Below are 12,925 nucleotides of genomic sequence, written 5' to 3' on the forward strand. Positions count from 1 at the left end.
CTTCGCTTCGCCTTAAAAAGTTTTCCCGTGGGAATTCCGGGATAAAAAGTAGCCGATCTTCTTTCCCAGGGTCTAGACCGTATGTATACCAAATTTCATTCAAATCCGTTCAGTAGTTTTGGCGTGAAAGAGTAACAGACAGACAGACAGACAGACAGACAGACAGACAGACACAGTTACTTTCGCATTTATAATATTAGTTAGGATTAGGATAAGCACCGTCGCTCGCCTATCAAACTTCTGTCAGATCCATACAAGTCACGTTAGATTTGACATGCAAGCGACGCTGCGTGGTGGTAACCCCACTGTAGGATGCAGTGGAATCATATGGGTAAACGTTTTTTTAAATAAATATTAAACTTTGTGTCCAAGCGTCCTGAAAGACACCATCCAAAAAAGTTTATGATTGATATGTACCTACCTATTCACCTATACTACAGATACATACACAAGACGATGCACAAAAAACCTGTCCACTCAAATCTGTATCATACAGCGCACACAATAGAAGCTATCCCGCTACCGTTTCAGCCATACGTGCGTACACAAAATGTAAATTCGCTGAGAGAAGCGAATATAAAATGGCGTCCGATGTTCGCGGCTCGCAGTGCCAGGCAACCTCCCGCCAAAAACAGCTGTCACTCTTAAAATTTTCTTTTTAGAAAAAAAAAATGAGTGCGCTCATCCTCATTGCATTCGTCGCCTTAGTCGTATACAAACTTTTTTCACGGAAAACAGTAGCGTGGAGAAAGGAGGCCAAATATGGCGGCGCACAGGTCGCGGTTTTGGAGCGGGCTCCAGGGCCCGTTCCGTTTCCAGTGGTGGGAAGTTTACATCTGCTCGGTAAAAGCGAATCGCCTTTTCAGGCGTTTACGGAGCTAGCTAAGACGTACGGGGATGTTTTTAGTATAACGTTGGGGTCGTCGCCGTGCCTCGTGGTCAATAGTTTGGATAGGATCAAGGAGGTTTTGAACCAGAACGGCAAGTTTTTCGGGGGACGGCCGGATTTCATGCGGTTCCACCAACTCTTCGCTGGCGACCGGAATAACTGTGAGTACATATTTTTCTTTTTTAATTCATTTTTTATTTTCATAAGAATTACCTACCACTCTTCAAAAGGCACGGACATAAAGTCTGTGGAGTCTCAATCATTTATAAAAAATAAATTAAAAAAAACATTTTTTTAATAGAGTCTTATCAAGTTACGACACAGAATGAAAAAAAAAAGTTTATCCATAAAAGTCACCTAAGGCTAAGTACCTAACATCGAATTGATTTTTCTTTCTTATTGTGCTTTCTTCAAATTAAAATTCATCATTATTTATTTGTTTCTTTGAAGTTTTAATTACAGAGGATTTAAGTACTGTAAATTTATTAGTTAAAAACACATCCACGCGCATTTAGTCTGTTTTTAAACATACGATCTAGTAAAGGTAACGTCCAAACTTTAAAAAACCTATTAAGTTCATAAATTATGAGAAAAAAACACTCACCCCAATAGACATAACTGAAAACACCATTGAATAAAATAGTTTCCAAAGTCACACATAAGCACTATATTTCCGTTATTATTACACTTTTTATTTATGTTTTAACTACTAGTTTATTGCATAGACACTAATGAAAAACACTGATCAGTCTCATTAAATAAAAAAAAAACCTGATAACTTTTTATGTTTGTGTCAAAAAAGTTTTTTACAAAAAAGATTTTCGTATTCGCGTCTCTTTAAAAAAGGTGCACTACCAATAGCACCAAACACTCATAAGCAACTAGTCTAGACTTCTATAGAGACGGCGAAACAATTATCGTATAATTTCTTCCTACCATAAATACCTACATACCTATGCATATTTAATTGTTTCTTCACTATCGCACTGATAGGGTGACCATCAGTGGCGAAGGGTTATACAATCCTAACTTTCCTAACTTATATTATAAATGCGAAAGTAACTATGTCTGTCTGTCTGTCTGTTACTCTTTCACGCCAAAACTACTGAGCGGATTTGAATGAAATTTGATATACAGATGGTCTAGACCCTGAGAAAGAACATAGGATACTTTTTATCCCGGAATTGCCACGGGAAAACTTTTTAATGCGAAGCGAAGCTCGCGGGAACAGCTAGTTTCTTTATAAAAATAATATAATATGCCGATGCCGGTACGAAAGTAATATAAGCATGGTGAAATAACGTGAGTTGCATTTAAAAAAATGTAATCAGTCAATCCAAAAGGGAAGTCGAGGGTGACCATGGGTTAATGAAATACATACAAACTTACTTACATATGCTCAAGACTGTAATCCCCGAAGGGGTAGTCAGAGATGACTCGCAAGCGAGCCACCCACTTTTCGCTGCTGTACATTTCTACTCACGTGATACATATCACGAGATACATAGGTCGCGAGCCGTATCGACGTTATTTAAATGCACTTAGGGAAACATCAGCTCTAGAAGGTAGATAAAGTCATTATAGGTTCACAAAAATAAGTCAAATTTTATGAAAACATTTTTAAAACGAGAACACGAGAATGAGTTCATGTACCTATGTAGGTATTTGTCAAAAAATAAATCTAAAATAGTGGTATTATTACTCTGAGGTACAGAATGGATACCTATACTTTTGCACTTTTTTTTAATATTTGGGGACATCTCACACACGGCCATCTGAACCCAAGCTAGGCAGAGCCTGTGTTATGGGTATCGGACAGCTGATATATCTACACTAAAAATATCAACACCCAAGACCCGAGTACAAATATCTTATATAAATTATTATATCTTTGACTGCAGACCCCTAAAACAGATGCTAAAAGATCATTTTACGCTACAGTCACTTTAGACACCCAACCATTATCACGATACCAGACTCTAGCCCATTCTAGGTCATAAAATAGGACCTGAGCCACGCTTGTGTCATAAAATGTGACCTAACTGTGGTGCCCTTGGTACTAATTATTAGATAGGTTACTATTATTGTGTCTCATATTTTCATTTTGCTAACGCATGCTTATATTATGTACAAATGAATACCTACCTCCTTACTTATACTCTTTTGTATATATATAGAGTTGCAAAAGTTGTAAAGTAATCCGAAAGGTACATAATTCTGAACTTATACTTTATACTTAGTTAGTTATAATAAGTAAGTAGTAAGTATATTTGTAGGTATATTATAATTATTATTTTAATTATTTTTGACGAAACTTCTAGTGGATATAATGCATGTTTGTGACTTATATGTTTTTATGAATAAATGAATTTTAGTAAAAAAAAAAAACAAAAAAAAAAAAAAACTGAACTCAGTATCTACTTTAGCTCTACGTCATTTGGAAATTAGGGAAAAAATCCTACTCCCCTGTAGTCAAAGTCAAAGTCAAAGGCGTTTATTTGCTGAATATAGGTTACAAGGTGTTAATAATTATATTGAAGGTTTTGCTTAGCTATACTCTACCCTTTCGGGTTTACCAAATTCAGTCCCCATAGGCTCCCCTATTTTAAACCACCCAAAAAAAAGAGGGGTGTTATAAGTTTAGGGTATCTGTATATCTGTCTGTGGTAAGCGTGTTTCCCAAAAGACCGAACCAATTTTGGATTATTTTTTTTTGGGTCATAGGTGATAGTGTTCTTAGCCATATTTTATTAAAATTAAGCCAGCCGTTCAGTTAGGTTATCATGTATGCAAAAAGGTTTCTATCAAACAAGTAATAGTAGATATTTCGTTATAGCGTTTTGAACATGACTGGCTCAGTCACCCCATTTTTTTACACCCTGTATACAAGTCTATTCTTACAATTTTTATTTATTTATTTATTCTTCATTGCACAATATACAAAAGTAATTATGTACAATTAGGTGGACTTAATGCTAAAAGCATTTTCTACCAGTCAACCTACAGGAGGTACAGGGAGTAAATTGTATGGGAGTGCAAAAAAAAAGAACTTAGTTAATACAATGCTCATCAAAGGCTATAAAACTTGTCATACGAATTATAATTATTAAAATAGGTTTAGTGCCAATTTCTCCATAGTCGGTTAGAGCATAACCAGGTATTAGTGGTTGACTTTTGACACATCTGTCAAGAATTTTATATGGATACTTGACGTATAATTGAGTAACCATCCCTGGTCGGTTAGATAACCGACTATGGAGAAATTGGCACTTAGCAATACCTACTTGTACTGTAAGCAATAAAAAAAATAACCCAAAAAAACAATTAACTCAACCTTGATTCGTCTGCATTATGAATATTTTTCTAAATGCCGACACGACGCGTACCTACAGAAAAAGACTTGTAAGCAAAAACCGTATAAAATGTTACAATATGATTAATTTAACCCAGTTCTCATTTAGGTAATTTAGGTTTAGCCACTAGTGTAGGTATTATAAATTAGATCATCACATCACGACCCATCACGTCCCCACTGCTGGGGCACGGGTCTCCTTCCAATGAAGGAAGGGTTTAGGCCTAGTCCACCACGCTGGCCTAGTGCGGGTTGGTGGACGTACATTAGAATACTTTCAAGTACTTAAATACGAAATTAAATTCACTACCGGTATAGCAGTAAGACGAAACCTTCGGAAAATGATGTATTTCCTACTAAAACCGATACATGGGCGATATTGTAAAACATTATGTGTTCCGTGTAATACGACCCATAACATGTGTATTTTACTTATGTATATTAATTATTGAGAGTGGCCTACATAATTTGCTGGCTTATCATATCATTTAAGTATCTATATGTTGAAGCGATTAATAATCCATAGGTTTTACTGATATAACGTTTATTTTACAGAGAAAATTGAATATTATACAAATTATACAAAATGCGTCTCGTGACGAGTTCAGATCGAATGTGAAAATTCTACAGGCCTCTTTCAGAGGATTCTTTCCGTTCTTTTGTTTCTAGTTTCCGCCGAGTGCCACTAGGCAGCGCGGCGGTCGCGGCGCTGCAGTCGCGAACACTATAGTTCATGAAAATTTTGGTCAATTGTTAGGTAAGGGACTGACTACTATTCCGTAGATTCCGGTTTCGATTTTCGGGATAAATAAAAAAATGCCTTTTTCTTTCAATTTCAATTCAACTACATATATTATAGTTAAAGTTATAAGTTATAAGACGACCGAATGGCGTAGTGGTTAGTGACCCTGACCTGACTACTGAGCCGATGGTCCCGGGTTCGATTCCCGGCCGGGGCAGATATTTGTTTAAACACAGATATATTTGTTCTCGGGTCTTGGATGTGCCCGTAAAATGGCAATAGGCAAACTACATATAATAGGGGGCGGCTATTACATTGGGACTAACATAACACTCTGGCGAAAAGTGGGTGCAGCAATGCACCTTTGCCTACCCCGCAAGGGAATACATTAGTACAAGGCGTGAGTGCGTGTGTTGTGTGTTTTATATTATAGTTAAGGGAATTATTCCCCAGATAACTTTTATTTTACCATTGAAAAATCAGCGCAAAGACCTATAAATAATCTGTAGCTAATATCGGAACCAACATAAAAAACACCCAAAATTCAATACTAAAAGTCGCTAAGCCAATTTTGATAAATATGGCTAACTTCACCTATGACCCAAAATAAAAACAAATCGAGAATCTGTTCAGCCGTTTCGGAGCTACGCCACCTCAGACAGATATATACAGGGTGTTGCAAAATTGGTATACTAAGCCGAAACCTACATGTGCAGCATGTTATAACTAAGCCCGAAACTGAAATCAGAATTTGGAAATTCACGAATATTTTTTTTTATGTTCCATAGTAAAAGTCACGTGACCAACAAAGTTTCTATGGAAAATGTTTTTTTTTTTTCGCGAATGTTCAAATTCTGATTTCAGTTTCGGGCTTAGATATACCATGCTGCACATGTAGGTTTCGGCTTAGTATACCCTTTTTGCAACACCCTGTATATACACAGACATATTACACTTGTAACACCCCTCTTTTTCTTCGGGTAAATATGTACTTAGCTATGAATGGTTCAGTACGATTTTAAGATAGCAACAGCATTTATAACTTATGCCACGGCCATCGAATTATGAATTAATGTAGTACAAAGTACATGCATACACAGAGATACCGTACCTCCATGCAAATGAGAGCATCTAGCACTGCCATGACTATTTTGCATTCATACATCCTAACTAATATTATAAATGCGAAAGTAACTGTGTCTGTCTGTCTGTCTGTCTGTCTGTCTGTTACTCTTTCACGCCAAAACTACTGAACGGATTTGAATGAAATTTGGTATACATATGGTGTAGACCCTGAGAAAGAACATAGGCTACTTTTTATCCCGGAATTCCCACGGGAAAACTTTTTAAGGCGAAGCGAAGCGCGCGGGAACAGCTAGTACGGTGGCCTGCGCCTAAAAGTATACAGGTGGAGTTTTTAAAATAGCGATCCCTGATGATGAAGGGACCGGCTACATCTGTTATAAATCCGGGGACGTGTTGTGTGTGACATGTGTAGCAATGGTGTTTATGTGGATGTGCTTGAGCAGCATGTGAGCTTGGGATCGCTATTTTAAAAACTCCGCCTGTATACTTTTAGGCGCAGGCCACCGTACTACATAAAATACGGGGAGATGCATAAACGGTGTTTTAAGGGGTAAATAAATCTCAGCTCCTATCAGTTTTTGCAACAGCCAGGCTTGCAGTCAACAATTAATCCCTGGTTATCTAACCGAGTATGATAAAACTTGTCTTTTACGTTTAGGAGTAATTTGTGAGTCACGGGAACTTTTTCATTGCTCGTAAGTGTAGTAACGTAGCAACAAAGGGCCAACATGGTAATTCTTTTTATTATTATATTAAACTAGCTGTTCCCGCGCGCTTCGCTTCGCCTTAAAAAGTTTTCCCGTGGGAATTCCGGGATAAAAAGTAGCCTATGTTCTTTCCCAGGGTCTAGACCGTATGTATTCCAAATTTCATTCAAATCCGTTCAGTAGTTTTGGCGTGAAAGAGTAACAGACAGACAGACAGACAGACAGACAGACACAGTTACTTTCGCATTTATAATATTAGTTAGGATTAAATAATATGATCCATTTAATCCCGGGTGTCCGTGACCATCTCACTTGCACTTGGCAGTACGCTTGTGCATTTCTCTCACCGGTCACGCTCTGGATATATCGACAATGAATTTTAAAAACTCTTTCCTTCACGATATTAATGATAGGTTTTACATTTCACACGCCGCTGCACACTTACGCTTAATAGAAACAGATAAATTTATGCAATCTTGGTAATGCTCTTGTAATAATTGTTCGGGGTTCCGTTGGCAAGGGTTTTTATTTATTTACTAGCTGTTCCCGCGCGCTTCGTTTCGCCTAACAAAGTTTTCCCGTGGGAATTCCGGGAAAAAATAGCCTATATTCTTTTCCAGGGTCTAGACCGTATTTATACCAAATTTCATTCAAATCCGTTCAGTAGTTTTGGCGTGAAAGAGTAACAGACAGACAGACAGACATACATACACAGTTACTTTCGCATTTATAATATTAGTTAGGATTACGATTTAATGACATATTGCACACATATATGTATAAATAAGTTTACAAAGGGTGAGCGGGAAAGAAACCTTTATTTGATACAATGACAACAACAAGAAATTCCGGAAATAAGAATTAAAAAAATAGTAACATAAAAATTTAGCATCAAAAAGGCACCAGCTCAGCATGTGCAGGCTGCGTTTTTTAAGGTTTATTGCAGAATTTTACATAAAATTGTCAATTAAAGTAGTAAAAAAGTTTACATAAGTACCTATTTAGTTGATTAAAATATACTTAAATATATTTAGTGTACTACGGAACCTATGTCTTGGAAAACTAATCGGCCACCGGACTATGTTTTTTTTCCACTTTGTTTTCACTCGCTCCAGCAATAGCGAAGCCAGACTGATCAACATATTCATTGGACATTAATAAGTTTACTCCAATGTATTATTATTCCGAAGATCGTAATCTTCGGAATAATAATTATTAATAACAATAACTCGACCTACTGCACGTACTAATTACCCGACCGAAGCTTCACTTTTTAGCGGCAATCAACCAATAACTTCTTTTTCTTTTGTCCGCAGCTCTGGCGCTCTGCGATTGGTCAAATCTTCAGCTGCGCAGACGCAACCTAGCCAGAAGCCACTGCGGGCCGAAACAGCACACCGCCAACTACGCACAGATCGGCAACGTCGCAACTTTCGAAGCCGTCGAGCTCATCAACACCCTCAAACAAGTCACCAGCTCCACTCAATCAGCTATCAAACTCAAGCCCTTCCTTATGGCGTCAGCTATGAACATGTTCACCCACTACATGTGTAACGTCAGATTCGACAGCGAAAACGACAAGGACTTCAGGAGAATCGTCGACCACTTCGACGAGATTTTCTGGGAGATCAACCAGGGATACGCCGTCGATTTCCTCCCGTGGCTGTCCCCGTTCTACAAGAAGCACATGGACAAGCTCTCCAACTGGTCTTCGGACATCAGGTCCTTCATTCTGTCCCGGATCGTTGAGCAGCGCGAGATGAACTTGGAAACCGATGGTCCAGAAAAAGATTTCCTTGACGGTCTGCTTAGAGTGCTCCACAACGATAGCACAGTCGACAGGAACACCATCATTTTCATGCTGGAAGACTTCCTCGGGGGTCACTCTAGCGTCGGCAACCTGGTCATGCTGTGTCTGGCCGCTGTCTGCAGAGATCCTGAGATCGGGAAGAAGATCCGAGCTGAAATAGACGGCGTCACCAAAGGTAAGCGACCGGTGAGTCTGCTGGACAGGAAGAACCTTCCATACACTGAAGCCACCATTCTCGAGTGCCTCAGGTACGCGTCTTCCCCCATTGTGCCGCACGTGGCTACCGAGAACGCTGCCGTGGCCGGCTACGGAGTGGAGAAGGGAACCATTGTCTTCATCAACAACTACGGGCTGAACAAATCGGAGAAGTACTGGAATGAGCCGGAAAAGTTTGACCCTTCCAGGTTTCTGGAGAAGAGCAAGTTCCGTATGCGAAGGAATTCCCTCTGCGACTCTGGAATGGAGTCCGATGGTGAGCGAACGGGCCCTCTGAACAAGGTCACTGAGTTGGAGAAGGAAGTTCTGTCAGTGAAGAAGAATATTCCTCATTTCTTCCCCTTCAGCATCGGTAAGAGGACGTGCATAGGGCAGACTCTGGTGACAACCATGAGCTTCATCATGTTCGCAAACATAGTCCAGGAGTTCGAAGTCGCGGCGGAGAACTTGGATGATCTGAAACAAAAGCCGGCGTGTGCTGCTCTCCCGAAAGAGACTTTTGGTCTGTACCTGGTTCCCAGGAAACGCTAAACTCAAATTAGTAGATTTACTTTGTAGATAACTTACCTGGATAGCTGTGCCGTGTTTTTGTTCTCGAAAAAACTAAATAATTCATCTCAATGCCAATGTTTTCAAAATCGTTGCAAATCCCGTTTTGGTGTCCCACAAAGGGGCTATCTAGGACCCGTGTTGTTTACTGCATATTTTAGCAGATATAGCTCGCAAGAACATGGCACAATAGCTAGACAGTCGCTCAAAACGTTATTTATTTGGTTGAATGATTGAATTTCTAATTTATTGTGATCCCGTTTAGTCCGATCTGTCTGTTATACAAATTTGAGAATACAAAGTGTGTATTGCATTATGCATCTGACACAACAGTGTTTTTTGTATTTGGTATATTAAGTTGTGGTTCGGATTTAAATATTAAGCTTTGTATCCCCTGTTTTGAATTAGTTTAGCGGATATTGCGACAGAAACATTAATAATTGAAATAGAATTTAGCACATTTGGAGCGCACGTTGTCAGTTGAATAGCGATAGTGGAAACTTGACTGAAAAATTACATTTTTGGTAAAATAAAACGTGAGTACTTTACGTGTTATTTTTAGTTTTTAAACGACTGTTTTACGTTTGTTGGATATCGATTTTAGGGTGGAGTTTCGGAGTTAACATTCACAAAAGTTTTGCATTTAATTTTGTAAATTTTTGATAAATAATTAAGTAGTGTAAGTAGTTCAGATTTTTTTTATTTAGAAAGTTCCTCTCTCCTTGTTTTATACGTTATAACAATTATTTTGTAACTTTTATAGGGAACCTTTACGCTTACTTAAATTAAAGTAGATCAAGAAAAACTTTCGCGAGCAATGAAAAAGTTCCAGTGACATAGCACAGCACCAAATCTGGAATACTGAAGTACATTTACCCTACATCATTTAAGTTTATTGAATGTAACTTACTACGTACAGTGGTCCAGGAAGAGCGGGGTCTCCTAATAGGGGAGACCGGGGACAAAAGTAACAGTTTGTACTTTCTGTCTGATTTCTCGTTATTAATAACATTTACGATAAAATAAATATAGTCACATAAAACTTTCGTCTATAGTCTACAAATCTCCATTATTACTTTACTTAATGCATCTTGAATTTTAGCATTTTTGAAGCCTCAAAAAAAAAGGGAAATCGTTACTTTCGACCCCATGGTCAGGACGAAAGTAACAAGGCATGGGTCGAAAGTAACAACCCATAAATTCTGCCCAATGTTATAAATACGATTCAAAAGAAAGAACAGAAAAAACAATCAAATTATTTAGTTTAGAAAACTTCTTAAAAAACTATCAAAACAAAAAAAATCTTATGACTTATTGACAAAACTAAAAAAAACTTCTAAATATAAACTGTAAATGAGATCCATCATTTAAACTGACTAACTGATAAGAAGTTGTATTATTTGTGCCATAATATACAATATTATGATACAAATATCTAATCAAAACAACAAAAAATAAAATTTTACAATGTGACATGGCAAACTTAAGAAAGTAACACGTTACTTTTGTCCTGCCGCGAGCTGTTACTTTTGTACCCATCCCCATTTTTGAAATATCAGGCGACATAACTTTAAAACAGCCCGTGTTATTCGAAAACCATTTATGACATGCTACAGACAATCTTATAATGAATCAATGAAAAAATAGTCATATGGTTCTTGGCATCTTAATTCTACGTAAACACTTAATGAATAAACACCAAAAAACTTACTTCTGGTGTGTAAAATCACGAAATGCTCACTAAAAAAACCTTGCACCGCGGCACGGGCGTGAAAATGATATCAAGCACGGGGGGCATCGCATGCTGACAACCAGCGGTCGCTTGGGACGTTAAGGCTATTGGGGAAGTCCACAGAGTCTTTGTTACTTTCTACCCGCTGTTACTTTTGTCCCCGGTCTCCCCTACAGGTATTTTTTATTTAATAGGAGAGCCCCAACAATGTTTTGTTATACATAGACTAAGTTACTGAAAATAAATATTTTGTATTTTGCATTTAATAGCGCATCAGAATATTACCGACTAAAAAAGAAAATATTGTGTTAAAATTTTAAAAGGTTTTTAAAAATTGTAGCAATTTGGTGTACGCATTTTGTGGGTGGAACTTTTTTATTGCACACGAATGTATGTAGGAGGGTATATAAGGCCCCTTAATGAGAAAGATCATTACTTATTAAGAATATTTTTTTAATTATTGTTTTATAATTTCATTTCAGAGTTCTTTACTTAATTTTTTTAACGATTAATTCTTTTGTAATTTTAGGCTTTCTACTTATGTACCGAATATTTAGCGAAAAACTGGGAGTTTTTTCACCGTTTAAGTGCCAATTTCTCCATAGTCGGTTATCTAACCGACCGTGATTGGTTTATCAATTATACGTCATCTCCATATAAAATTCTCGACAGATGTGTCAAAAGTCAACCACTAATAGCTGGTTATGCTCTAACCGACTATGGAGATATTGGCACTAAGTAGAGAACTCAAATTAAATGGCGTGTTTTTGTTTAATTATCACTTCTCAAACATTGTAAAACTACCACTAGGCCCACTGTATGTTTTGTTTTAACAGTTTTTTTTTAATACTTATATGAATGTAACATGTTTTTTAAACCTAATTTAAAAGAAATTTTGTATGTACCTAACTACTTTTATTCAAGTTCAAATAATTGTACTTTTTCTATCCTACTTACTTATGATAAAACGGGGCTCCAAGGTTCCCTATTTAATTGTTATTTTAATTAATGAACGGATTTTTATGAACAGATCTTGTAGTTAGTAGTGTGAACATGATTTTAGTTGTAGGCAACATTGTGATCTGTAGACATAATGGTAGAACTCAGCGAATAAATAGAACTGCAGCAATTATTGATGTTTTTATTTTTATTTTGCATATGGCATTTAGGCTCCCCGCACACGGGCCACTGGCCACAAACCACAAACGCCGCCACTGGCATATTTCCTGTAATTTTTGTAAATTTTATATGGACTCGCCGCACACGGTTGACGCCGGTGGCGGCCACACGCTTCAAAACGTTCCCATACAAAAACGTGGCGGCGTTTGTGGCTGTGGCCGGTAGCCCGTGTGCGGCGACACTTAGGGCTGATTTTTGATTTCACTTCTCGATAGGTGAAAAAACTCGCACTCGAGGCACAGTACCTACTCTTGAAAGGCAATGTATTGCGTCTGTCTTGCGTTCCCAACATTAAAAAAATCATAACTACTCTTCAAAGGCGTTTATACAAAAAGTGAAAATACTAATATGCTCAGCTAGGTAATGCCTCTTTTGAGAACCTAGAAACAATAATATAATGCCTACAATTTAGAAGTTACTTAGAAAAAAGGCTAAAAAACTTTTTTTTTAACTTTTAGTAAAATCGATTTTGAGAGAAGTTATGATTTTTTTAATGTTGACAACGCAAGACAGACGCAATACATTGCCATTCAAGAGTAGGGGGGCTGTGGGGTGTAGCAAGCGTATCGTGGGACGACCTTCGGCCCGCTGGACCGACGGCCTTAGACAGGTGGCCGGTGGGGGCTGGATGAGGACGGACGAGGACAGAGCGTTGTGGCGCTG

General features: G+C 37.9%; 1 protein-coding gene across 1 annotated transcript; it reads left to right on the forward strand.

Annotated features, from left to right (window-relative positions):
• Nucleotides 1-588: 588 nt before the first annotated feature.
• On the forward strand, nt 589-10,293 carry LOC105380847 (cytochrome P450 307a1). Its single transcript, XM_011550453.3, has 2 exons — nt 589-1,050; nt 8,093-10,293. The coding sequence occupies exons 1-2, from the start codon at nt 672-674 to the stop codon at nt 9,331-9,333; spliced, it is 1,620 nt and encodes a 539-aa protein (XP_011548755.2). The 5' UTR covers nt 589-671; the 3' UTR covers nt 9,334-10,293.
• The last annotated feature ends 2,632 nt before the right edge of the window (nt 10,294-12,925 follow it).

This window comes from Plutella xylostella, chromosome 11, assembly GCF_932276165.1.
Source record: "Plutella xylostella chromosome 11, ilPluXylo3.1, whole genome shotgun sequence".
NCBI lineage: Eukaryota > Metazoa > Arthropoda > Insecta > Lepidoptera > Plutellidae > Plutella > Plutella xylostella.